The 24445-nt window shown below is 44.4% G+C and overlaps 2 protein-coding genes across 6 annotated transcripts in view; both read right to left on the bottom strand.

Annotated features, from left to right (window-relative positions):
- Window positions 1-26: 26 nt before the first annotated feature.
- Window positions 27-5370, bottom strand: LOC119209434 (GRAM domain-containing protein 2B-like). Of its 5 annotated transcripts, XR_009942471.1 has the most exons (14): window positions 5168-5370; window positions 4641-4769; window positions 4500-4557; window positions 4072-4144; window positions 3816-3919; window positions 3519-3608; window positions 2901-2972; window positions 2753-2821; window positions 2435-2534; window positions 2250-2312; window positions 2058-2157; window positions 1442-1534; window positions 889-981; window positions 27-805 (listed from the first exon to the last, which is right to left on the bottom strand). XR_009942471.1 is itself a non-coding variant. In XM_037458788.2 (13 exons), exons 1-13 carry the CDS (start codon window positions 5218-5220, stop codon window positions 966-968), a joined length of 1020 nt encoding a protein of 339 aa, XP_037314685.2. In that variant the 5' UTR covers window positions 5221-5332; the 3' UTR covers window positions 27-965. The 5 variants fall into 5 exon arrangements, 4 of the variants coding, with proteins under 4 accessions (XP_037314685.2, XP_037314686.2, XP_037314688.2 ...); XM_037458788.2 differs by having other exon boundaries at window positions 27-981; window positions 5168-5332; XM_037458789.2 differs by having other exon boundaries at window positions 27-981; window positions 2435-2531; window positions 5168-5331.
- Window positions 5371-7948: 2578 nt separating this feature from the next.
- The window catches only part of LOC119209887 (receptor-type tyrosine-protein phosphatase S-like), a 59224-nt gene continuing 42727 nt past the window's right edge, over window positions 7949-24445 (bottom strand). The window contains exons 12-34 of the mRNA XM_062557768.1: window positions 23626-23943; window positions 23308-23501; window positions 23148-23174; window positions 22949-23066; window positions 22095-22757; window positions 21301-21395; window positions 20492-20745; window positions 20198-20285; window positions 19804-20022; window positions 19113-19270; window positions 17933-18048; window positions 16283-16380; window positions 15772-15895; window positions 15190-15365; window positions 14760-14879; window positions 13910-14064; window positions 13302-13587; window positions 12780-12958; window positions 12295-12421; window positions 12068-12193; window positions 11232-11386; window positions 10997-11132; window positions 7949-10608 (exon numbers count right to left, since the gene is read on the bottom strand). Of these exons, the coding sequence (XP_062413752.1) occupies window positions 10540-10608; window positions 10997-11132; window positions 11232-11386; window positions 12068-12193; window positions 12295-12421; window positions 12780-12958; window positions 13302-13587; window positions 13910-14064; window positions 14760-14879; window positions 15190-15365; window positions 15772-15895; window positions 16283-16380; window positions 17933-18048; window positions 19113-19270; window positions 19804-20022; window positions 20198-20285; window positions 20492-20745; window positions 21301-21395; window positions 22095-22757; window positions 22949-23066; window positions 23148-23174; window positions 23308-23501; window positions 23626-23943 (4001 nt within the window). The 3' untranslated portion in view covers window positions 7949-10539. The remainder of the gene's footprint in view (window positions 10609-10996; window positions 11133-11231; window positions 11387-12067; window positions 12194-12294; window positions 12422-12779; window positions 12959-13301; window positions 13588-13909; window positions 14065-14759; window positions 14880-15189; window positions 15366-15771; window positions 15896-16282; window positions 16381-17932; window positions 18049-19112; window positions 19271-19803; window positions 20023-20197; window positions 20286-20491; window positions 20746-21300; window positions 21396-22094; window positions 22758-22948; window positions 23067-23147; window positions 23175-23307; window positions 23502-23625; window positions 23944-24445) is intronic.

Below are 24445 nucleotides of genomic sequence, written 5' to 3'. Positions count from 1 at the left end.
TTTATTTGTTTGTAATTGTTCAGGTTAATAAGAATGGATATCTGGTAGTTATACAGAAATAGCAATTTATGTATACATAATGATTTACCATTCGGATGAGGTGATAAAATGTAAAATTACACTGATAATGTACGGGGTTCCTGCAGTTATAAGCACCAGTTAAAATGTGGAATATGAAAATAGTGAAAGGCTTTGGAAATAGTTTGATAAATGGCTTAAAATGGTTCAATAAATATCAATTGAGTCATGTGTTTTTACATTATTGCACCACAAGGCAATGTAGTGTTGAAGCTTTTATAATAGAATCCTGCCTTGGCAGCAGGGTTTAATGGGAGTGTCTGCCCTCTGCTGGCTGATTATTGCCAATTACAGTCTTTAAAACATGTCCAGCAGTTTATGCAGAAAAGGTGAAATCCTCATTTAATTTCAAGTACAAATCATTTTAAATAGGCCATAAATTATCAGCTTCTACACTTTGTGGCAGTCCTCGATGTTGCAGGTTGGATCTGAGGATCTGAGGCGTCCAAGACTCCAGAAAACTTCCTGAGCTCAGCTGTTCACCGGCCAGGAAACGAGCTACAGCAGGCGGCCTCCATGTGGCTCCGGGCACGGGATCCTCACCGCGTTTTTTTGATTTGTCAGCAGAGAAGGAATTTGCTCCCAATAGAAATATTGGGGATTCTCTGCCAACAGAGTCAGCCATCCGTGGAGTTCACCAACGGCGGCCTTGTTCAGACATCCAAAAAGCCTCTTATTGCTGACCTGCGTCCTCCGCAGGGAGGGCATTACCACAGGAGATTGATATCTACAAGGAGAGAACTTGTTTGTGTGCACAACGTTTGAAATTAGCTGAAAGATGTACGGTGTGTCAAATGGGCCGAGTCTCACAGCTAAGATGCTTTCGGGAGCCTGTCTAGACAGACATCAGCGAGCAGCAGGGTCTGAGTAGAAAGATGCTCTTCTGGCTACATTTGTGGGTACCTGCAGAAGAAGAGGAAGCCTCATGAGGAGAGGACAGTGGTGGACGAAGCCCTCATCCTTTTATTAAGTAAAATGAAAACATACAAAACCACTAAAACCTTGAAATGTGATCAAAGTACAACTAATATACAATTAAAACCCTGGAATGTACTTTACAACACTGAGAACTGAGAAGGAACACATCCTCCACGTATTCACAAACTACCTTAAGGAGATAAGTGACGTTCTTGTTCCACACTGTTTGCCAAGCATTCCAACATGTGAATATTCAAACGCATACTTCCTGGTGGGTGTGACTCTATTCATCACTTATCTCATGTGACAATGCGGTTATGAACCTGTGGAACAACTTCCTTGCCTTGCCTACTTCTAAGGTAATGGTTTTAAATCCCCTTCTTTTTTTTCCCGTAATGAAATTTGACTCTTTGTGACTTTAATTCACATCCGCGTGCCAACTCACTTGCTGTGCTGCATGGACATCTCAACCAGCTGCTCCTCCAGCGCCACCATCCTCAGGCCGATGTACCCGGAGGCCAGCAGGAGCAGCACCAGCCTACGAGCACCGGGAAGGAAATGATTCAACGAGGCCTTGGACTTTACAGGCGTTCACTATGCACGTGCCTCATGTGATCACATTTTGGAAAACTCCATGTGGAGATAATGTCGATCATTTCGAAAGAGCTTTCGAACAATCCAGAAAGTCAACATATCAAAACATGCCTCTGCTCATACACAAAGGTGCATGACATTTACTCAGTAAATAGTAAGTGCCATCTGCCAAGTATTCTGCACAAAGCTGGAAATGTTTGTAGTAGTCTTAGAAAGTCTTGCTCAAAGGGAGAAAAAAAGTCTTCAGATTTCTCTGTGGTCGACTTCCAATCTTCTTCCATTCCCAGTTCTTACACTGTGCGCAGCATTGGGAAAAGGGCAAATGTACACGTGTGCACACAGCAGCAGAGAGATGGGCATTCATACAACTAAAGCACCTGCAAGCTCTGAGTGTTGAAAGTGACGCCGTGCTAGTGCACACGCGGCATTCATGTACAGTACCTGAGTACATTAACAGTGAAACTCACAGCATCATGTAGACGTAGAAGAGGACGCTGAGACTTCTTAACTCTCTGAGGAAGAAGAGTGGTGCGACCGTCTCCGCCATCCTCCAAATCGAGGATTCGGCTGGTTGAAAGAAAAATCGCTCTGTTATTTTTGAATGGCTCTTGCCTTGACTCTATGTATTCCAGTGTGCATGTCCATTTGTGTCCTCTTACACCTGTCTCCGTTGTCTTCGTCTGTTAAGCTGTTTTGACGAGTGGAACTGCGTCTCGTAGGACCTGGAAAGCCATAAATTAATATTATTGACCTAAATAGAAAAAGGTCATTAAAAAAAAAAACGGCTGGCAAGTGACGATTCCTCCATTCACACCTCCCTCCATCTGTCCCGTCCGTTTCTCACCTTCACTGGACGAAATAAAGCTGCTGTCACGATGAACGCTGTTCTGTCTGCTGAGATCACGATCAACGCTGTCCTCCAAACTGGAAAAACTGGAGGCCTGCTGACAAGGACGGAGACGCTGGAGGTTAAAGCCTCTGCAAGGCCAGGCGAGTATTTTTTGTATAGCACATTTCATCAAGAAGGCCATTCCAAGTGCTTCACATAAAACCATTAAAACCATCAAAACGTGAGGAAAAGCTACAATGGCTGAAAAATGGCAAAAAGTCTCAGTTCCTGATACGTGGGGCAGAAGAAGTGAACGCGTCGTAGCAAACACACCATGTCATGATCCCCTTCATTATCTGCGGAGGACAGATGAGGGCTGCTGTTGATGCTCTTCTCCCGTTTCTGGCAAACACAGAAACGTGAGTGAGGCATGAGTTCATCCTGATGTGTATCCGTGCCTGCACATCAGCGGAGCACCAACCTGTACTTGGCAACAGACCGCTTGGAGGAGTCTATAACACACCTCAAGGCGCCTCATAGACATGAACGAGTACTAAAAAGAGAGACAAACGATTCATTATGGGGCAGAGCAATCTGTGTGTGTGCTCAATGTTAAAAGGAATATGCATTTTGGACTTGACAAGCTGTATGTTTTGTTGCAAACAAACTTTATATCATAATTTCCTAGGTTTTATATTCAGTTTTCTTCATCCTTTTACTAACTGAGTACCACAGCATTTACTTTGTCTTTTAATCTTCTTCACAAATTGAAGTATTGTACGAATACGCATAATTACAACAAAGTACTATACAGGAGATGAATGGATGATCTATTCAACACAAGACAAATACACATGTTAACACGAGGGTTTACAATGAGAATTTCCAGCAGCTGTGTTATAAACCTTTAGAGGCCTTACCACCTCACCTGTTCACGTGAGTTTTGCGTTTTGATAACAGCATCCGTTCCCTCCGGCTTCCAACATTTTAACTGCCTAATTATATTGTTGGTCTGTCATTCAGAGCGGCAGTTAAGGAAAGGTTCACATTTCACAGCTCAAAACAAAAAGATATAAAAGAATAAATAAGTTGCTCTGACCTTCTCTCCATCAGCAGTTAGAATAGACAACACAGACAAAGCGGAGCTATGCTTCTTCACCTCCATGACGCTGGACGCAGGAATCACCACCTGCGACGTTTCACAAAATAACCTCAATTCACTGCATTTACTGATGTAAGATGACGTCCTTTGATCATTTCCCAATTTAAATTGTTCCTAAAAACCATATGGATGTAATTCCAATGACACGTGGGACAAGGTAAGTAGTGTAAGCACTGTGGTGATGATGTCACTAGTGGGACTAATGCTTCCCCTCACTGCGTCGGAGTGTGTTACCTTAGTGTCTTTGAGCAGCACTGACGAGTAGAAACACACATGGTTCTCAGAAACAAAGAGTCGTCCTTGATACAGTACCTCCTTCTGCAAGGCACAGGTAAATGCTGCACAAGGAAAAACACACACAGTGTGTTGTTTTAAGTAGAAGGCCGCACTTATTCAAACACAAGGGACAAGAAGAAATAAAAGGTCTTGACGGTGATGTCATTTCCATAATCAATATCAGGCAATAAGTCCGAGTGACTGAGCGACTCACTGTGCAAGAGGCTCTCCCCCGCAGGAACCTCCTGGAAGTGTTTGTAAAAGCTTTTTCTGTGCTTTAGGAAGCTCTGTGGGGAGAAAATCAGGTTATAAAATACTCAAAGTAAATCTGTGATTGAAACTAAGAGGTTTAGTGTTTGTTCTGAAATAATGTTTTTTTTTTTCAAGATTCATGTTTTCTTGCACTTGCTTGTGAACACTGAGACCGAACCGAAAGAGCAAAGCAGTTGGCCCACTTCTCAACAAAGAGCTGGAGCTATCTATGAACGAGTGAGGGATCTTCCTGCTTTCACATTTGTTTTCACGTTGCCACGTGATGCAGCGCCATTGTTAGAAGCACAGATTCTCTGATTATTCTTGTGTTGCGAAGATAAAATATTTGTGTCGCAAGAGACGGACGATGACGACGTGACACAATCTTACGGTTTTATGGGTGAGGCTGTCTGAATGTCCAATGCTCTCCACGGCTATGGTCTGATTCCTGAAGACACAAAAGATAACACGTCAGCACATTGTATGAAGGTTTTTTATTCTTGATTTTCTTTTCTCAATCCAAGAGTTTACCTGTGGGAGATGCTTGAGTTGAGGTTGTGATTCAGCTCCTGAAGGGTTTCGTTCAGAGTCCCGTAGTCTCTGCGGTTCTTACTGCTGAACCTGCTGCTGCTGCTTCTCCCCCTGCCGAGGTCCATAGACCTGTCCAAAGAGGGCAGTGGATAGATGCCAGAATTAGGTTACATGCTGCGGCACATATACACATAACAACTTAAAGAACACGGCTCAGGCAGAATGTCCTACATGGCAACACCGGAGCGTCAACAACGCTGTACATAACCGATGTGAATTATGATGTTCTGTTAAGTGGAAGAAAAAGTGAAAAAAAAAGCTTCAAAAAGAAGACCAGCTCAACTGGCTGTGTTGGTTTTATCGCCAGCTTGTTCATTTGAGGTTTCCAGGCAACACAAAGAGCGATTTGAGAGCGGTTTCACTGTTGAAAACCATCAGCAACAAACACAGGATACATACGGTTATAAAGGTCATGTAAGTATAGAGAGGAGAAAACCGCCCAGAAGCAAATAAACATCTGTACTTACTCAGAGCCGTCCAGCGAGAACCCTCTGCTCCTCACAGTCATGATGGTGCACATGCACGCTCACACACGTTCAGACATGCAGTCAAAGACTCTACGCAGTCCTTATGCTCGATGCAGGAAACTAAGAGGCAGGCAAAACAAAAATAATTATGACAGCCTACTTCTATGATTAGCTTCCTATTGTTTAGTCAACCAGTCAGCTCCCGAGGGGGAGTGTTTTTTTTTTTTCACTCCAACCAAACCAATCAGGGTTGGAGCAGCGCTTCTGCTCTTCTTCCCTGCAACAATCAGAATAGAGCCTCACCTTTTGACACAGAAAACTAGTGAAGGCACATGCGTGTGTGACACAGGTATGCAGAGATAACTGTCACTGTCGGCTCGGCTTGACTTTCAGGAATTTAACTTTTACCTTGATATGCAATAAAAATGAATGCTTTTTTTTTTGATGATATAATTGGAACCAAAACGCTTTGGAACACACGCAGGTTTTTCCCACTCGTGGGTCATTGTACAAACACATTACTGTAAAAGATCCTCACGCTTTGCCAAACAGGAACGCAGGGAGATAAAAGAAGCTGGTGGAGAAGTACAGCAGGGCTCGGCTCCAGTCTGTGTCACCTCGACCTCGCCTTTTACCGAAAACACTCTGTGGTCGCCGTGTCATTGGTTGAAGTTATGTGTGAGGAGATATTTCACTTCAATAAAGTGATTATACGAAGGTCGGAAGATTTTGCTTCACACCAGTGTAGCCGAGGGTTTGAACACTTGTGCAATAATAGCTTACACTAGTTTCACAGTTTCTGGAAGTTATTTCTTTGAAAATGCAAGTTCATCAATAGGGTTCAAGTTCATTTTTTATCAATGACAGTTTACATCTTAATGTTGCTACTTTCCAAAAGTCTTTTCGTTCAAACATCTCGCTGATTAGTGTTTCATCACACATATGATTTGCAATCCGCTTGCAGGAAATGCCACCTTTTCAGGTTCTAGAGCTGTAATGTAACACAAAGGTAATTGCTGCAATAGACCCAGTCAGGGATCATTTTATGATAATCTTTCATAATTAACATATGATGTTAGGCAGTGCTAGTGTCGGTCCTTCAGCGTTTTTCACAGCGTGTTTTACTCGCCAGCATGTGCAGATTATTATTATTGTCATGTACTCTTCCCTGTTGGCTGGAGTTAGTGTCTCAGCACGCCTCCAGAAGGAAACACTGCGAGTAATGATTAAGGAACCATCCAAACAACATGAATCCATTGTCCTGCGTTGCACACCTGACCACATCCTGCTTCCTTTTCTTTGAAATTTCATATGGAAAACCAACACAACACGTAACACATAACACATAATAAGTAAGACTCCGCTAAAAGCGGACCACTGTACGTCAGACGTCCCTGTCCCTCCCTGATGGTAATGAGGTGTGAACTGAGTGGGTGCGAGTGTCTGTAGAACGTTTACAGGTCGGTAAAGTTGGCAAGATATTCAGATTCAGACTTCCCGGTTCAACAGCTCATCAGCGACACGTTGTTAAAACACGAACGACACCTGTCTGTGACCGTTGTGACGTCAACAACCAGCTGCAAGGAGCTTGCGCATGCGCATATCTTAAGTCATTATTTCGACTTTCTTAAGTCATCATTTTTATCTCATAATTTCGACTTTCTAAACCTTCTTTTTTTGTGTGTGGCGGAAATGGGCTTCCATACTTAACAGACAGATTATGGTCAGACAAAATAAGGATGCTGCTTTATTATCGGGCGCGAGGATCTGACCTGTCCAACGTGAGTTTCATTTCTATTGAAATACAGGTTGGATCTCCTCATGCATGGCTGCGTACCTGCACGCACTGCAAACTCACGGTACAAGGAGCACATTCCTCGTTATCTGCTTCTCTCTAACAAAACACTACTGCTATGAGGAATGTTGATGGTTAAAAGAAAATATCTTTGACATGCAGTTGTATTCATAGAACACTGTATGTCCTGGTTGCTGTAGGTCCTCGTCACTCAGACAACACAATCTGTGGGTGAAAGCTCCTAAAACCAAACAGGAAAGTTGGAAATCTGCTGACTTTCCTTGCCATGAATTAGTTGATACGACTACATCACATGTTTATATGAAGCTAGCACTAGTAGCCGGTTAGCTTTGTCTAGCACGAACCCTCGAAAGTGAAAAAATATAACAATTAGCCAATGATGAGAGTGCGATAGGTCACCTGCCAATTACAATAATTAAGGAATATTGTGTCCCTCCCTAACAGGTGCAACAACATTACCGGGGCCCAGGAAGAGATGTAATCTAATCAACCAGATGAATTGCTCCTGTTCTTTACGTTTTGGTGAAATAACTTTCCTGTGTCAGGATCAAAGTCTCAAACTGGTCATTTTTTCATGCTAATCTCATCTCCAAGTTACCTTCAATAATAGTGTTCATTTAAAAAAGATGTCTGATGTTTGCAAAATGTATTATTTACATTAAGAAGCCATATCATTGTATACTACCAGCAGTGGTTAACATGGGGGCCGTTCCCATCTCTACAATCCCTCACAGGTCGTACATGGACGTGGCATCCTCGTGTCTCTGTCCTGTCCCGTAAGGTTTATGCAGCTGAAATCACAGCAGAACTGTATGCACATTCATTTGTGACTGCCATCCATCTGACCATGTTATGTAAAGGTCATTTTGTGTGCGGGCAGCAAGGTGCCTGTTTAGAAGTACTTTGGTCCCATCTAGTGGACGAGAAATGAGTAACAAAGAAATAACGCAGTGAAATCAAGCAGCTCGTGGTGCTGTATATCCAATCATCCTGCTTTTAATACAAAGTCAAGATACAATATCTACATCCATGGTTTTGAAAGGAAAGAACAGGTACATAAGTGAGGGAGATGGCGTCTTCAGAGCTGGCCCTCAACACATTTCATTGTATGCTTCATGTGTGTGGCTTTTATATTTCTCTTGACACAATAATCATAAGAAATTGAAGGAATAACATATTTCATATATGTCGCACACTGTCAAGACTTCTGGACCACACATACATTTCATATCAGAGTATTTCAGATACAAACAATACGTTTTGAGGGTGTGTGTGTAGCTGGGTCTTTGTTAACCCCTTTTCTTTCAAAAATACACTTGCTACCATTTGCTTCTCACCAAACTAAATACCAACAGCTCGTCTGAGATTCTCACCAACAAGTCTGCTCTATATATCTAACTTCTCGGATGCCCTTTGACCTTTCACAGTGGGTCTGAGCATACCCCTGTTGCTATGGAGGTTGAGTGGTGGAAGGGCATCAATAGGGCATAACTGTAAACTTAAGCTAGGTCTTCCTCTAATGTACATCTCTAGATAACTAGTCGGACATCAGTAATCAGTATCAAATAGCACCCTACACAGAGGGCATACTTTATAATAACAAAGCAAATAAAAAAGCACCAAAACTGACCATTGAAAATAAAAAACAAACAGTGACAATTTTATACCTTAACATTGGCTCGCTAAAGAAACAAGTAAACAACATCTTATTGGTTATAGTTGCTAGATATTCCAGATAAACAGAATAAAAACAAACGTAAAAAGTAACAAAATAGAATAGTAAATATCTTTAAAAAATCATATGAAATAAATGTGACAGAGTGAACAATAACAATAAGGCTTTCTTTTGCGACAATAACAACTACATCACATCCAATCCCACGTTATATCTTGTGCTCAGACGTATGTAACTGTACTGTATAGGACTCCAATGATAAACTGTATGTACAGAATGTGTGAAATAGCTCGTGATGTCTGAACATTGTTGTGCTCTTAAATGACCACATTGGACCAATTATCATTTTATGCTAAAACGATTAAAGATATATATATATATATATATATATATATATCATGGAATTGTGCCGTTTTACTGGGGGAATCAAAGAGGAAAACCTAATTGGGTTAAGATGGATGTTCTGTACAGAGTGATTTAGCAACAGAGAGACTTTAAACGTGGAGGTGGGATGGTCGGGTGAACTCAGTTCAATTCACCAAATGTTTTTGTGGGATTTCTCTCAGTGTATTTTACTGCTCGTACTCTTGAATAGTCTCAACACCAGATCGATTCCACTGCAAAGTGTTGCAATTCAAGTAGCTAAGCTTCAGAGGACGGGAAAAACCTTTCCTCCTCGGTACTGTAGAACGAAAAAAAATGTCTAGCACACAACGCATGAACATAAGCAGCATGTCTAAACACGAGACAGAAGTCAGCATAAGGCAGAGACGCACAGTAAAAACACACACAAATCATGTCGGCAGAAAGTGGGTTGGGGACTTTTTTAAAAACTGGATTGAAGCTCAATTCGTTCCTAGACACTTCTTTCAACCAGCCGGACACAAACGGGGGGGGGGGGGGGGGGGGGGCTGACGTCAAGAGGAGACCAGCTGGACGACGGACAAGGACGGCGTGTGTATACCAAGCGAGCTTTTGTTGGGTGAAGAATGCACTGGACTACAAATCTGGGCCCAGCTGAGGAGATGAGACTGCTCTGAGGACGGGCGTCACACAGCCACCACTGGATCGTGGAGCGTGAACTGATCCTTGGCCGGCGCGTCAGAGGGGCCTAGTCTGACTTGATGTCATGCTGGATGAAAGAGGCAGCCGCCTCTCTCCTTGTAGGCCACGCTTTGTGTTCACGCTGTGTGGTTTCTCTTGGCACTGTGCGTTGGGTAAGTGAGCATCCGCGTGCCTCTCCAACAGTCCTCGAGGGCGTTGAGTCCTTACTGAGGCATTACCTAGTCCTCTGCTTTAAACTACATGATCAGAGCTATCTGCGGTCGCAGGAGACACCTTTGAAGCAGACTCACGGACACATAGAAATGTTCGCCGTAGCACTTTGTAACCCCTTAGTACACCAAACCAGTAGATACAAAGTTGAGGATAAAAAGCCCATTTAGGGTGCAGCAAATTTCCAGGCTCTTTGTGTGTGTGTTTTTTTTTTTCTCCTTTTTTTTCCTTTTTATACACATTTAGTATCATAATTCCTGTTCAGAAGCTGTTTGTATTTCAATTGTTCATATTGGAGGAAGCTGACCACCACACGAATGTATTATACGTCCTTCACACTGGAACACTGAGGTAAGTATATGGATTACACATGGATGGTCTCCACACCCACCAGCTCGCGTGGAGCTGCTGTTAGACAGAGATTTATTGTTGCTGTTTTTGTTGTTGCTTTTTGTCCTTGTTGTTGTTGTTATTGTTGAATTTGTCTTGCTTCCGGAAAAAAAGATCAAATGTTCGCGTCATCTCAAGCCGTCTTTCGCTCCTTTCGCTTGCCGGTTGGTTTGTGGACCTCGAAGCAGAAAGCCGGATAGATGGTTGTCTCTGTGCTTACGTTGCATAGTGGTCAAAGCTACCCAGGTACTCCAGTGCAGCCTGGTAACAGAACTGGTATTCATCCTGTAGTGAGGGGGGAAAGGTTTCACAGGGCGTTCAAAAGGTACATTTGCACAACTTTGAGGGATGAAATACATTTTCTTGAAGACGAAAGGTAGAACTATACTATATTTGGTTACCGGTTTAGTGATGCGCATTGTGAATGTTGGTCAGATTTATTTATGGTCACTTTATTTCATTAGTGTCATCATTATTAAAACAGAGCGTCACGATGGTTGGGGTTTTTAACTCTAGCCTTCCTCATCAAACTGGCACCAAATGTTACTGTCTTATAAAAATAATAAAACTCTTGCTTTGAACAGTTCTGATAGTGATGTGAATCAGCGCTTTCCGTGCTGCCGCCTGTCCTGATTAATGTACCCGTGGGTGCCGCATGCTGCTCAGTGTTTACCTCAGTCTGCACCATGGCGGGTCTCTGTGTGCGCAGCATTTTGACAGTCTGGAAGATGTCCACCGCCCCTTCGTAACGCATCCTCTCCAGGACAATACTCACGGTGATGAAGACACCTGTCCGCCCCACGCCAGCACTGCAGGCACGAAGGAACCCATTTGACTATATAGTTTACAACGTGCTACATTCTGACCAGCCGACTGCACTTATTGTTATCTAACAATGAGCTGCTTACCTGCAGTGAACGCTGATTGGTCCGTCCTGGCCAAACTGCTCCTTGGTTTTGTGTACCTGGCCAATGAAATCAATGAAGCCCTCTCCAGATTTCGGCACACCTTGCTCTGGCCAATCGGTGAACTGGAACTGACGCACTGTCCGTGATTGCCCATCCTGAGGGAGTGATCAAACGAGTAGTGAAGAAGGGTTTGACTGAAAAACCTGCTGATCTAATGTCCTTTTAACCATGTATCAATATGTTTATGCTTTAAAATGGTAGTTTTGAGGGATTATTCTGTATTTACAATATCCTTTCCCCCTGCTAATGATTAAGGTTATCTGACTTGTGGCTGTGGTTAACTTCAGGCTGTGTTGCCGGTACGTCGGCTATTGTCAGCCACTCAGTAGGCAATTACATCTTTTCTCTTCTGCTCAGCCTTTCTGACTCCCCTTTAATGGAGATCAATAGAGCATCTGTCGATGTGGCGTCAGGGCAGGACAGGCTTAACTGGAGTTATCTATGAGGGGCTGAAATGTGCACGAGAGCACGCGCGAGCGCACACACACACACAGACACACATGTTGTCAAGGTGATCTGCAGACAGTGTGCCTCAATGAGTAATCTAGGGGCTGTCACCTATAGCACTAACCCTCCTGTGTAACACACATTGACATACAAAACACACACTAAGCAACACACGCTACGGGTCGATAGGACATGCATCACGCCGCTGCCTTCCAGCGGCTCTGATGGATCGGGAACAGAGAAGTCAGGCAGTGTAATGTTACTGCTGTGTGAATAAAACATACAACGAGGAGGACAAGTCTTTAAACACAAAGACGCCATGAACTCACCCTGGCATCCGTGACTTTGAACTCACGGAGGATGTACTGGGGCATGTTGTACTCAGCCATGGGGTCCACCACAAAGTACTGGTACCTGGCGGAGCGCTCGGCGGGCCAGTACTGGTGACACTTCTCCTGAGAGAGCCGGACAGAAAATAAATGATTGATGACATTGTGTATAGATCTGACATTTCCCGTTATTTGTAACACTCTAACATGCTTAATTGACCCCCTACCCGTCCTATTTCTCTCAGTTTAGTGAGCATAACCACTATGGTGGAGTTGTGTTCCCACAGCATCCTCCAGAAGTCCTCTGTTGTCTCAGCCAGTGGGCCCTGGGTGGCGATGTAGCCTCTCTGCTGTCTACACACAAACACACACACACACACAGACATTAAGATGCCATCTCCTGCATGTATTCCTCCCGTTTTTTCCCCGCTGTCAAGCATCAGGCTGAAAACGGGGTCAGGCTTCAAGCAAGAAGGGAAACAGTCAAAACATGTGTGTACAACCACTCTGAATGGCTGAATCATCAGAAGCACAGCGAGCGCTGTGCAGCGCGAATAACAGCGGGAAGATGTATGTAGGAATGACAGATCTGACAGGGCGTGACAGGTGGGAACAGTGTGGTGAAAAGCCATCCAATCCTTTCCCTCATCAAGCCGTCATACGAGGACGAGGGGATCGGGTCATGTTAGTGTTTTGGGGGATGGAAACATACCTGTATCCGTCTATGTAACTGGCGTTGATGTAGTCAGAGCCTTCCAGGCCTCTTATTGGCTGGAGGCAGACCCGGGTGGTTTCATAGGGCATAATGTTGACCAGTCGATTCTTAAATTTGTTGCAAGGCAGGTTGGCTGTGACGAACCGGGACGTGTGGGCCTTGGTGTTAGCCAGCCGCTGGATAGGGCGACAAAAAAAAAGTAGATTATCTAACAAAACTGGTTTTGCATGTTTGAGTTCAGGATTATTCAGGATCCCAATTCGATTCCCAATTCAGGGGTTTGCTAAATATATCTAAGGGGTTAAAATGGGAAATTATAAAGAAATATTTCAAACAATTGTAGAAAGGAAAAAAAAATTTCTCACAGAATTATGCAACAGGCAAAATAGATTTGAAATACTAATGCTTTGTTTTAAGGAGCCACAAACCAATAAACCTTTAAAAAATCTATTCCTCTTTTTGAGGCAGTATATCAGGATGTAATTTGGCAAGCAACCTTTCTGCTGCCTTCTGCCCCACCTTGAACTCCAGCTCCATGCCAGTGATGTGCTCCCCAGTCTCCACCTTGGAGAGCTTCTGCATGTAGGAGTACAGACTCCTGGCGGCCACCTCGGTGTTCCCGCAGGCCACGGCCTCCTGCAGGGCCTCGTGGATGAAGCTGTATTGGTCCTCCGTCTGCACCATGTAGTTCCTTTGTGAGCGCATCAGAGTCACGTGACCGTAGATATCCACAGTGCGCTCGTGTCGGATGCGCTCCAGCATGGCGTCGATGACAATAAAACAGCCAGTGCGACCAACGCCAGCACTAATGGAGGGAGAGGAATAGATGGCATATCAGTTGAGTAATTGGTGGGATATTAGTTCTGATGTCAAATTCAAAGGAACAGTTTAGCATTTTGGGAAATGGAATTTTTTTTATCATTTTTTGGATGATGAACACGATGATGGATGATAATGTCTAAAAGAGCAGCTGGTTTGCTGAGCACAGCATAAATATTGGAAATAAAAACAAAACAAAAATCTCCGGACTCATTAATACATATGAAATGATCATCCAATCATTTAGTGTGGGAGCAAATACATGTAATTCCCAAAATGTTAATTCAATCTGTGTGTGTTTACTGCACCTGCAGTGAGCGATGATGGGTCCTGCATCCGGAGGGTTGCAGGCTTTCACCCTGCGGAGGAAGTTGAGGAAGGGGGTTGGATACTCTGGCACGCCGTGGTCCGGCCAGGATGTGAACTGGAACTGACGCACCTCTCGCCGTTCACTGCTGCCGCTCTGATACAAGAGATGTATATGTCAGCATTAAACTCCATTCTAATTACTGCCACTGTCATTAAAGACTACTTTGTACTAATAAGACATGACTACTTTATTCATACAGAATTTCCAAGAACTATTTATTTATACGTACTTAGTATATTACAGTAAAGGAGTACTTTAATTGTAGTCTAGACCTACATTGTAAACAAATCTATCCTAAAACAGGGATGATGATGACTCCATTTACTGTGCAATATTCTTTACTCTATGACGTATTTCCGTGAACGTGACCTTTCAGAACACATCAAGAAAAACGTTGTGAAGCGCCTGGTACACTTGGAAGCTACAGCTGGCCTAGTTTCCGTGTCGGTAAGTAGGCCACAGAGACGCGCTAGTCTGGCGGTCCTAGATTAGCCCCGTGCTGTAAGAAAGTGCTCTGCTTCCAACAGTGATCAAATGTTAGGGCCTGACACAAGGAGGCTGGCCTGGTTGGATCACTCCACGAAGCTCGCACAAATCTCCTCTCCTCCACGGGTCCCGTTCAGTGACAGTGGAAATTTGTAATTTATTCAAGTTGCTCCTGGTTTCCGAACCGTAAGGTTGAGAGATCAAAGCAGTCTTCAGTGGATGAGACAGTAATTACTAGAGGAAAGGGAACAGCGACGTGTCGAGGGGGAGATACAGAAAAAAAGAGGCAGTCATTTATTCACCTTATGCAGGGAAAGGGTGCGGACACAGAATGTGGCCAGCTCCATTGTGTCCAGAAGGGTGACCTGAATCATCCCGTACGTCTCTGTGCCGCGACTTGGCCAGTACTGGTCACACTTTATCTACACAGATAAAGGAAATGCATCATCAGCATTACTAAAAATATAACTAAACATATTTATATATATACAGTATATATAAATAAAAAAAGGAAAGAAATGTTAAACAGATTTTGGATCACTCTTCCATGTAGAGTAACACCAGGCTCGATTTAAACACTGCTTTCCTAAGTTTATCAAATAATATGTAAGAATTGTTATTCATCTTAATGAAGGGTATCCAATATCGGATCAGCTTACTGCCACTTATATGCCATCCATACATTTGACAGATAGAAAAGGTGCATCTCTAATTGTGCCTGTCTTCATCTACCCGTGACTTCTCCTCGAGGCGCGTCATCATGACCACAGAGGCGGCCCGCTGCTCCCAGACCATTCTCCAAAAGTCCCCGAATGTCTCCGCCAGGGCCCCCTGTGTGGCGATGTAGGCATTCTGCTTCCTGTAGCCATCAACGTAGTTGGCGTTGATGTAGTCGCTGCCCAGGACGCCTGCAAACCGAGATACCTGTGAGGCTCTCGCTCAACTGCAATTCGAGGCGCAATAAATGAACCTGCATGTATGCCATCAAGCAGCCCAACAACCTGTTTGTATCGACGATGACAAACAAACACGACTCCGTCGGTGTAAATTCATGAGCTGCCGATGAAATCTATTCTCTCCTCCTTGTTCTGGAGGCAGCACTCGAATGCTCTCGTGCTGTTTGTCAGTCTCATGCCACTGCACACAGCCGGTCTTGAGCACCGTTTGCAATTTCAGATTTCATCCATCATTCAGCTCTCATTCCACTCTCTGTTTGTGTGTTCAACTCCCCGGAATACAAATACCACAGACTCTCCCATTTGGATCTGTAAACTTCTTCTTTAACTCGCCCGTCTCTTCCGGTTTGATCCTCACCTTCTATTGGAGCCAGGACGACTCGCGTGTGGTCGTAGGCTATGACGTTGGCGTAGCGGTTTTTGGGCTTGTTGACCTCCAGGTTTGAATGTTCCCATGTGAACTGCTGACTAGGGTCGATTGACTGGGAAGGAAGAGCAAACACACACACACACGCACACACACACACACACACACACACACACACACACACACACACACACACACACACACACACACACACACACACACACACACACACACACACACACACACACACACACACAGACAGACACATACGGTGGCATACTTAGTGGTGCATTCTATGATAATGGAAAGAGAGTGCGTTGTAATGTAGACAAGCTACAGCAACAACGTTAAGTGCTGAATAAATCACGAAAATATAATCTGCATCACAGAGAAACAAATGTTGAATAAGATTTGCTCCATGAAACCACGGCTTAACAGGCTTCTCATGGCTGAACAATAAGGGTGCTCGTGTGGAATAAAGAATCCACATGAAGCATCTTACCTCGTACTCCTGAGAGAGTCGCAGGTTGTCGTTGGCTTTCAGCAGCTCAATGTGCTCAGCCAGCTCACTGATGGGGATGGGAGGATGGCTCATCATCCCTGCGTGACAACCAGGGTCAGAGGTGACGCAGACTTTAGCCGAATTACCCTAAATTAGTGAAGGTCAGCAGCATTCATGTGCAAAGGCGTGAAGATAATTCTACAATCACAGAACATCACACATCATTAAGCTACACGTTGAGGCAGAAAATCCATTTTGATCCATGTGTGGGGACAAAGTGAGGCGAGTTCTGTTTGTTTGTAAATTGTTTTTCTTTGATAAATTGCCTTCTCTGTGATCAGAGGAGCAGCAACTCAGAGAAAACAAACACTGACAGAACACTAATTGGGAGCACCAGCACACGCAAACACACACACACACACACACACACAGAAAGGAAGTAACCTATGTCTTGTACAGTCGTTCCTGCGCTTATCAATTGTCCATTCAAAAAGATAGAAATTAATCATGGAAATATTGCTTTGTTTAAATAAACATGATCTATTTGGGTCAGAATGTGTTCTTAGCGTTTGTAGAATAGTAATGTATCTGGATGCAAGAGCATTTGTCTTACTCTGCTGCTATCAAAAACAGATACTTATTTAGGACTATTTTCTCCTTCTGACCAGCACTGTATCACCCACAGTAATCACGACATATTGCTCCCATCATGACCTCCGATGGCATCAGCCCGTGCAGTTGGAAACAAATGTAATCTTTGTAGAGTATCTGAAAAGCACAGATCTTATAGGAGAGAAGATGTAGGAGCTTGAGGTTTCTGCAGCCATATGAGAGAAAGACACTGTGGGTTTTACTTTTACATTTAAAAGAAATAGCACAGACCTTCAGGTCAGGATTAAATGAACAGTGGAATCATTTCACGTTATACATCCTTGCAGTTAAAGCACTAAACATCTCTCCGGGGTGACAAACCTTGCCACCTTTTCAACAAGGCCCCTGTGAAACCTCTATAAACTTCAACCACGGAAATATAGTTATTCAATTCCTCGGGGCAATGTGTTTTTGAGATGCGGCCAATTTAATGGAAGAAGTGAGAGCAAAGCATCCTCGGCCTGGTGCCACAACCAGAGCAGCTGTGTTGTGAGAGCTCACAGAGAACGGAAAAATCCATTTATGTACTTAACAATGGGGCATTAGTTGGTTTAAGCTCGCACGGACAGAATGAATTCCTTTGTAAATGATCACAGGTAAATGAACCCACTCACCTTTCCATGTATCAATGTGATTATTAAACTCAGGAGCAGTCAGGAGCCCTGAGACAGCTTTCTGTCTTTCTCTCTGCAACCTGCCATGTGGACTGTGGGCGAGCCGAGATGATTACATTTTGTCACACCGTTTTCGACTCAGCTGTGACTAAGCGCTGACTGTACCTGGGTACTGTGTTTGAGGCCATTTTGATCTAAAAAAAATTGTCTGATGGCTTCCATGTTGGTTGTGGTGCGGAGGTGTATTTTGACAATTTGGTCTGCATGATCTTACCAGTGCTAAAATTAGCCCCGTGAACATTTCATCATCAAATGATGAAGGACATATCGGAAGCATACCTCACTATGAAAATAAAAAGTGCGTGTGTTGGTGCATGCTTCGTACCAGGAGTCTGAAAGTTAATGCGTCTCATCTCCACAGGGTCTGTGGGGTGATGGGCCATCATCTCTGCGTTGCTCAAAAGGCTCTTGGTTCCGGGTTCAGAGTCTTTGCGCTTGCTGCTCAAACATCAGTGAGTCAAAAGAGCAATTAGCACGCGCAAACAACCAGGGAGAAACAAACAGACTGAGTAGTGTCAGGTCATTAGCATATAGTTAAATCAAGGAAATGCCGCATTAACCGATATGGTGTTTTACAGCTTTGTACAAATTATCTTTACAGCATCTGGCATCATGTAATTGCTGTGGGTTAAAACGAACAAAAAGCTTGACATTGGTTTAATCTTACCTGTCAGGTTTGCTGCTTGCAGTGAAACGAGCGCATGGGAAGGAATAATTAGAGGAAGAAACGGAAGGAAACAGACAGATTGTTAGAGAGAAAAAATCTATATTTTGCATCAGTATTCAAAAGCTTGATGTCTTGCAGCAGATATGCAAGGCATATATAGCAGGGACAGGCTGTTTCACAGCGGTAGGAAGAGGAGCACCGACTTAGTAACACATTTGATGAATACCAGGCTAAAAGTTGAGCATTTGTGGGAGGATAGTGGAACATTAAATGATTTCGGTACGAACAATCTAAGTGGGAGCTTTGGGCAGAATGTGAGCACAGAACATGCTGGACTCTAAACCTCATGTGCCTTAAAAAAGAGAAGCTGGAAAAATATCTTGTAAAAAAACTAAGAATCCTTTGATGCTACGGTACTAACAAGTGCTGTTTGTGTAGCCAAAGCCTGAAAACAAACCGGTTACTCAGAAAACCTTTAGAAACCACATCAATAAGCTACACAACTGGATTAGTGACATGCTCTTTCATTACTGTGAACATGGACACTGTAGTTAACTGTGAGTAGATCACACAAATACTACTAACACATTTGTACTTGTCTGTTAATGAAAATAGTCCCTAACAAATAAGTGATTTACTCCCGTCTGTTTTAGGAAATTATTTTTCCTTCCCACATAGTTTGTGAGCCATTTTAAAGACATCACATCACATCATTAGTAGGATGAAAAGTAGCTTGGGCGGAATCAATAAGAGACAAAAAACAGTCAAAACACATTGAAACCTAATGCTAAGAATGATTTGTTTTGTTCATGACAAATATTCTTTAAGAGTCACTCACTTTTTGTAAAGGAGGATGGCAATGACGATGCAGATGATGAAAACCACAGCCAGGACGGGTCCTACCACCCATATGAGACCATCGCCTGCGTCCAGGGGCTGTGGATCTGAGTCCGGGGCAATCACAGTGTCTGTGTAGGGGCTGGCCACGTACATTTTCTGGAACCAGACGTACACAGTCACACAGTCAGGAAAACAAGGCCCGGCAAATGTTTTTCTGTCTGTCTACTTCAAAGATACCTGACTAGATAGCAGAAATATTTAAAACAGTCCAACAGTGAATCCCACAGGTCTTTTACCAAGACTCTGTAAATGCTAAACCTGTACGAAAAAAAAGTAGACGTGTTCTTTATTGCAGAGCTGTAGCGTTAGATTAAAAGGTTATTCCTGTAGTTGTGTATATTAGATAATATTTGATCTGTATCTCATATAAAAACTCTGTTCTAATTTAAGTCAGTTGAATGCAAGTGCTCTACACAAAGCGTGTACAAACTTGTGCGCTATTAGGAGTGGTGATGGAGGTACACAAAGGTTATTGCCTTTTGCTTGCATAGCTTTGAATGACGTTACATGTCATTTAGCTGACGTGCATTATATTGTTTTAGCATTGATTACAATGTACGGTGACAGCCTGTAGCAGAGAGGAATGAGGGCGTGGTTACAAACACAGAAAGACACGGTGACATGTGTACCCCGGTTGTGGAGTTGAGCTCGGCCAGGATGAAGAAGACATACTCCTGACCAGCCTCCAGAGCTCGGTTCTCAAATCCTCCGTAGTCAAGCTGGTCCCCCAGGGTGAAGAAAGCCGGTAGGGTGGCAGGTGTGAAACGGGCCGTGATGTAAGCCCGCCGCAGGTCCACCTGCTTCTGCTGCCGAGAATCCCTCTGCTTTTGGCTGATGTCTTTTAACAACTGAGAGATGGAGAGAGGAGGAAAACCAGAAGCTTCAATATCTCTGACTCGGGTTTCGATATGGAAACACAAAGGGTAAGGAGGACTCGGTAATTTGATTAAGTGTGTGCTCGTAGGTCTCGTCATCCTTGCAGGCACAAACATCGGCAGATGCTGTCATTGTTGTGATTCTCACCTCCTCAAGGTCCATTTCATCTGGGCTCTTGAGGTGTCTGATAACGCCGCGGGCTCTCCGCAGCGGAACCACAACAACATACACATTCCTGGGGGAGCAGAGAAGGAACGACAACATAACACCGGTTGCATGGATACAACAGCAAACATGTAACCGTTTCCACCTTTCCTTTTGCAACTTGTTGCACATCTTGTCACTGGAGTAGAGGCATCATCATGCCCCGCACCTTTAGAGATCATGTGAGACGATACATAGAGGCAAACAAGAGCATGGCGAGGACATGGCCTGACTCACTTGACAGTGGTGCGAGTCTCCAGCGACGGCAGCACTATGGTGACTGTGGTCTCGGTGTCGCGGGTGTGGTCGATCTCAGGCCGACGGATGGTGATTGGCGGCGAGGTCTTGGCGGAGATGCGATGGCGAAGGCCCCCCATGTTTCCCTCCGGAGCAGTGATCTTAAAGTCGTAGCTGGTGTCAGGTTGAAGGTTTGGGATGACTGCCTTTCTCAGCCGAGCGTCCACCTCCATCTTCTGTAGGTTATATTGCACCTGGAGGACAGGAGAGGGTCGGTGGAGAAATGTAGGCAAATGTATGCTATGACTGCTGGTGATTTGCTATTGTAGTTTTCCTGGATTGATTACAATGTTGGACTGCCTAACTGCCCCACCTTATATATATAATATGCGTATCCCCTTTGTTGATGAGTGTTGCATCAGTAGCTTGACTCACATGTCTGTGTGGTAAAAATCGAGGTACAACCAGCAGCTTAGCTAACTTAGCTTAGCATTGTGACTGCAAGCAGAGGAGAATAAAGGTAGCTAAATCTGTCAACCAGCATCTCTAAATCAGTATATTGTTTGTTCTATCCACCCTCATTCAAAAGACTGAGCTGGCTGTTTTCATTTTTTTTTGTTTATGGTAAATGTTCTAGAAACCTTTCATAATTCTGAACAAAGCTCACATCCCACACCAGTTGGAACATAACTATTGTTGGGGCCATTCAAAATAAACACAGACACCTATGATAATCTCATCATCAAGCATCCGACAAACATCATCTCAGGTAATATGACACATGTACATGAAGCATCCAGTGCACATACAGTAAAGCGATAGGGGTTGGTGCTCTCTGGAAACTCCCAGGTCAGAAGAACACTGGTCATAGTGGCCAGATTGACTGAAAAATTCCTTGGCACATCTGAGAAACAAACAAAGAGAAAAAGAGTCACGTGTGCCAAAATCTTTTTATTCAAATCAGTGGCTCCTCTGCTGTCCTTCTGAAAACCAGTAAAAAAAAAAGCATCAGTCACATTTGTTAGTGAGGGAAGAACACATGATGGTTAGGAGGATGGGCAGGGGATGAGGAGAGTGGATGCGAAGAGTCATAAGAACAGAGAGTAGACGGACCGGCAGTGGGAATCTGACATGCCACATTCTCAGAGTGTAAGGTCGTGTTTTGTTAGACTCAGAATTCAGCATGTCAGCAAAGGCTTTGGAAAAGGTGAAAGTGGAGGTCTATCAGATTAAAAAAGCTTACCTGCAGATACAGCCCCAGCCGCCGTTTTTTTCCCTTGAACCCAGACTGAACACTTACCTGCCGTATTAGATACCCTGTGTCCAAGCAGCGCGTTGACTTTTACCTGGCGGTTTGTGATAAGCAGTGCTCCTGAAGCAAACATCCATTAACATTCAGCCTGCTTCCACTGGTGGTGAAGGGTAGGTGATGAAGGTATAAGTGAAAGAGTGGAGGAGATTGGGGGGAGTAGTCGTGTTCCCCTGGACTCTGCAGTCGGCCCAGACTTCATTTAGTGATTTGGTTTGGAGTGAAATCCACACTAAAAGGGAGCGGAGATGTGAAGCTGAACCAGTGCTTAGAAGGTGCTGAGGCCAGCCCTACCTGTATCAAAGGCCAGGGTTCGGCCCGTCAGAGGTGGGCTGAATGGGCCTGGCCCTGCCTTGTTGTGGGCTCGTAGCTGCACCTCGTAGTCTGTGCTGTGATTGAGGCCCAGGATGGTGTAGCTGGACTCACTCGCTGGTAACAAGATCAGCCAAGGGGGAGCAGTGGGGGTCGGTATGGCTGGAGAACCAGGGTCACTAGAGGGTTTGGGGCCCGGAGCCTCTTTGTAAGATATAGTGTACTCTGTGATGACACCGCAGCACTCCTTTGGGGCAGGGGGAAGCCAGGAGAACTCGAGGGAGCAACAGGTGGCATTAAAATAGTCAGTAATTTTGGGGTATCCCAAGGGTGGCAAGATGGGAACTGTTATCTCCTGTTGAACTATATCTCCGTAGCCCGTTCGGCTCTTTGCGGAGAGGACAAAGACGTAAGAGGAACCCGGGGAGAGGTTTCTGACAGTGAAGTTTTTCTCTTTATTTGTGAACTCCACTGTGTTGTCTAAAGAGGTGTTCTTCAGGCCAAACTGTAGGCGGTAGCTCTGGATTACCACTGGAGCCCCTCGACTACCAGAGCCTGCCTCGGAGCACTCCACCGGAGGAGCCCACCGGACCACCACTGATGGACCAGGTCCTGGACGCACCCAAAGTGAGGGGGGGCCGGGCACTGCAAACAACCGTGTAAAAAGCAACAAATCAATCGTAATGTGTATTGGAAGTTTACTACATCATGTAAAACGAATCAGAATGAATTATGCTTCTTTACTGCTGACTGGTTCAGCGTACTGTAAATTCAATTATTGAGTAAGTCACTAAATACAGTGCACTCAAATGTATAAATAATTGCCATATGCTTACCAATCCCCAGGGTTTGCACCAGTTTGGCTTTGCTATGTGCTCCATCCCCTTTGGTGGTGTACGCCGCCACTGAGATGGAGTACAAAGTCTCTGCTTTCAGGCCTCCTAAAATCAGCTCCTATGGGGAAAAACACTTAACATAACTGTCTCTGTGTAATCTATTGGATGCATTGTGCTGGGATCAGTAGTCTGCACTCACATATTGAGTTGAGTCACCATCCTCCATCTTATCCCACAGATGAGACAAACCCAGAAGATTAGACAAGGATCGAGTCAAAGGACAGAAAGGGAGAGAGTGAGGATGTTTAATGCTAGAATGAATCAACGTCTTTTGATCAAATGTTTGGTTGTTACATCACCTGAGACTCATCCAACAAGAGGTCTTTGATTCGGGGAAGATTTCGGGATTCACCGCTTTCTGCGCGGCTGAAATGCACTTGGTACCCGCGGATCTGTCCTCGCCGTGACCGCGGCAAAACCGACCGCCAGGTGACTCGGAGGGCCGAGTAGTTGAGCGGCTGGACATCCACCTGACGAGGGGCTGCGCCCGGAACTGATCCAACACGCACAAAAGAACACGCAAATACAGAGTTAATAAGTGACAGACAGTCCAGCCAGTGAAAACAATCAACTAAACAATCAATACCGTTTAAGTCTGATCCATTGCTCACTCTTACCGTCTTCATCAGTTCTGCAAATGACAACAGGGCTGTTGGGTCCAGTCCCCTCTGCAGTGAAGGCTGCCAGGGTGATGTTGTACCAGCTCCATTTCTCCAGCCCCTCTAACACCGTCTGGCCCTGCTGTCCTGGGATAGGTAGCGCCTTCTCATCCTGGCCCTGCCCTCCACCTTCAGCCCCAGAGACTTTCTGGTATCTCAGCTCATAACCTGCCAATTCGCCATTCTGAGCCTCCGCTGGAGGCGGCTTCCAATTTACTCTCAGCGAAGTGGAGCTGGCACTCTCACACGACACACCCTCGGGGGCAGCTGAGGGCTCTGATTGGACAAGGGACGAGGAGGGCGGTTGGCAAAAAGTTCAGGAGAGACCCAAGACATTGGGGTGGAGATAACAAGAAAGCGGAGAAATGAACGCAAAAAGGATAGGAGATAAGGACCAAAAAAGAAAACAACAAGAAACTAAAGTAAAATGAAATCAAACAGCTGACGCCAGGACAAACAAAAGTGAGAGGCAAAAGGAGAGCAACCACATCATACAAAAGCATAATGTTAGCTTAATAAAATGAGAGACAGGAGGTTATTGACCCTGAGTGAACCAGTTAATTACACCCGAAGGAGAATGTGCCTCTGACACCTGATGATTATTTCTCATCCTCTAGCCGCATACTAATTGCATAAAATGATCCAGATATATGAATGAAAAAAACAAATCCCGCTCAGCACACAGGAGCACAGACAGATATACCCATTTGACAACAGCAGCCCCCGTGAGTCGGGATAATAGACTGGTCTGAATCGTTCTACTGCTGAATAGGGGAAG

The sequence above is a fragment of the Pungitius pungitius genome, chromosome 15 (assembly GCF_949316345.1).
Source record: "Pungitius pungitius chromosome 15, fPunPun2.1, whole genome shotgun sequence".
In the NCBI taxonomy this organism is placed as follows: domain Eukaryota; kingdom Metazoa; phylum Chordata; class Actinopteri; order Perciformes; family Gasterosteidae; genus Pungitius; species Pungitius pungitius.
This window is presented reverse-complemented; position numbering and strand designations above follow the sequence as displayed.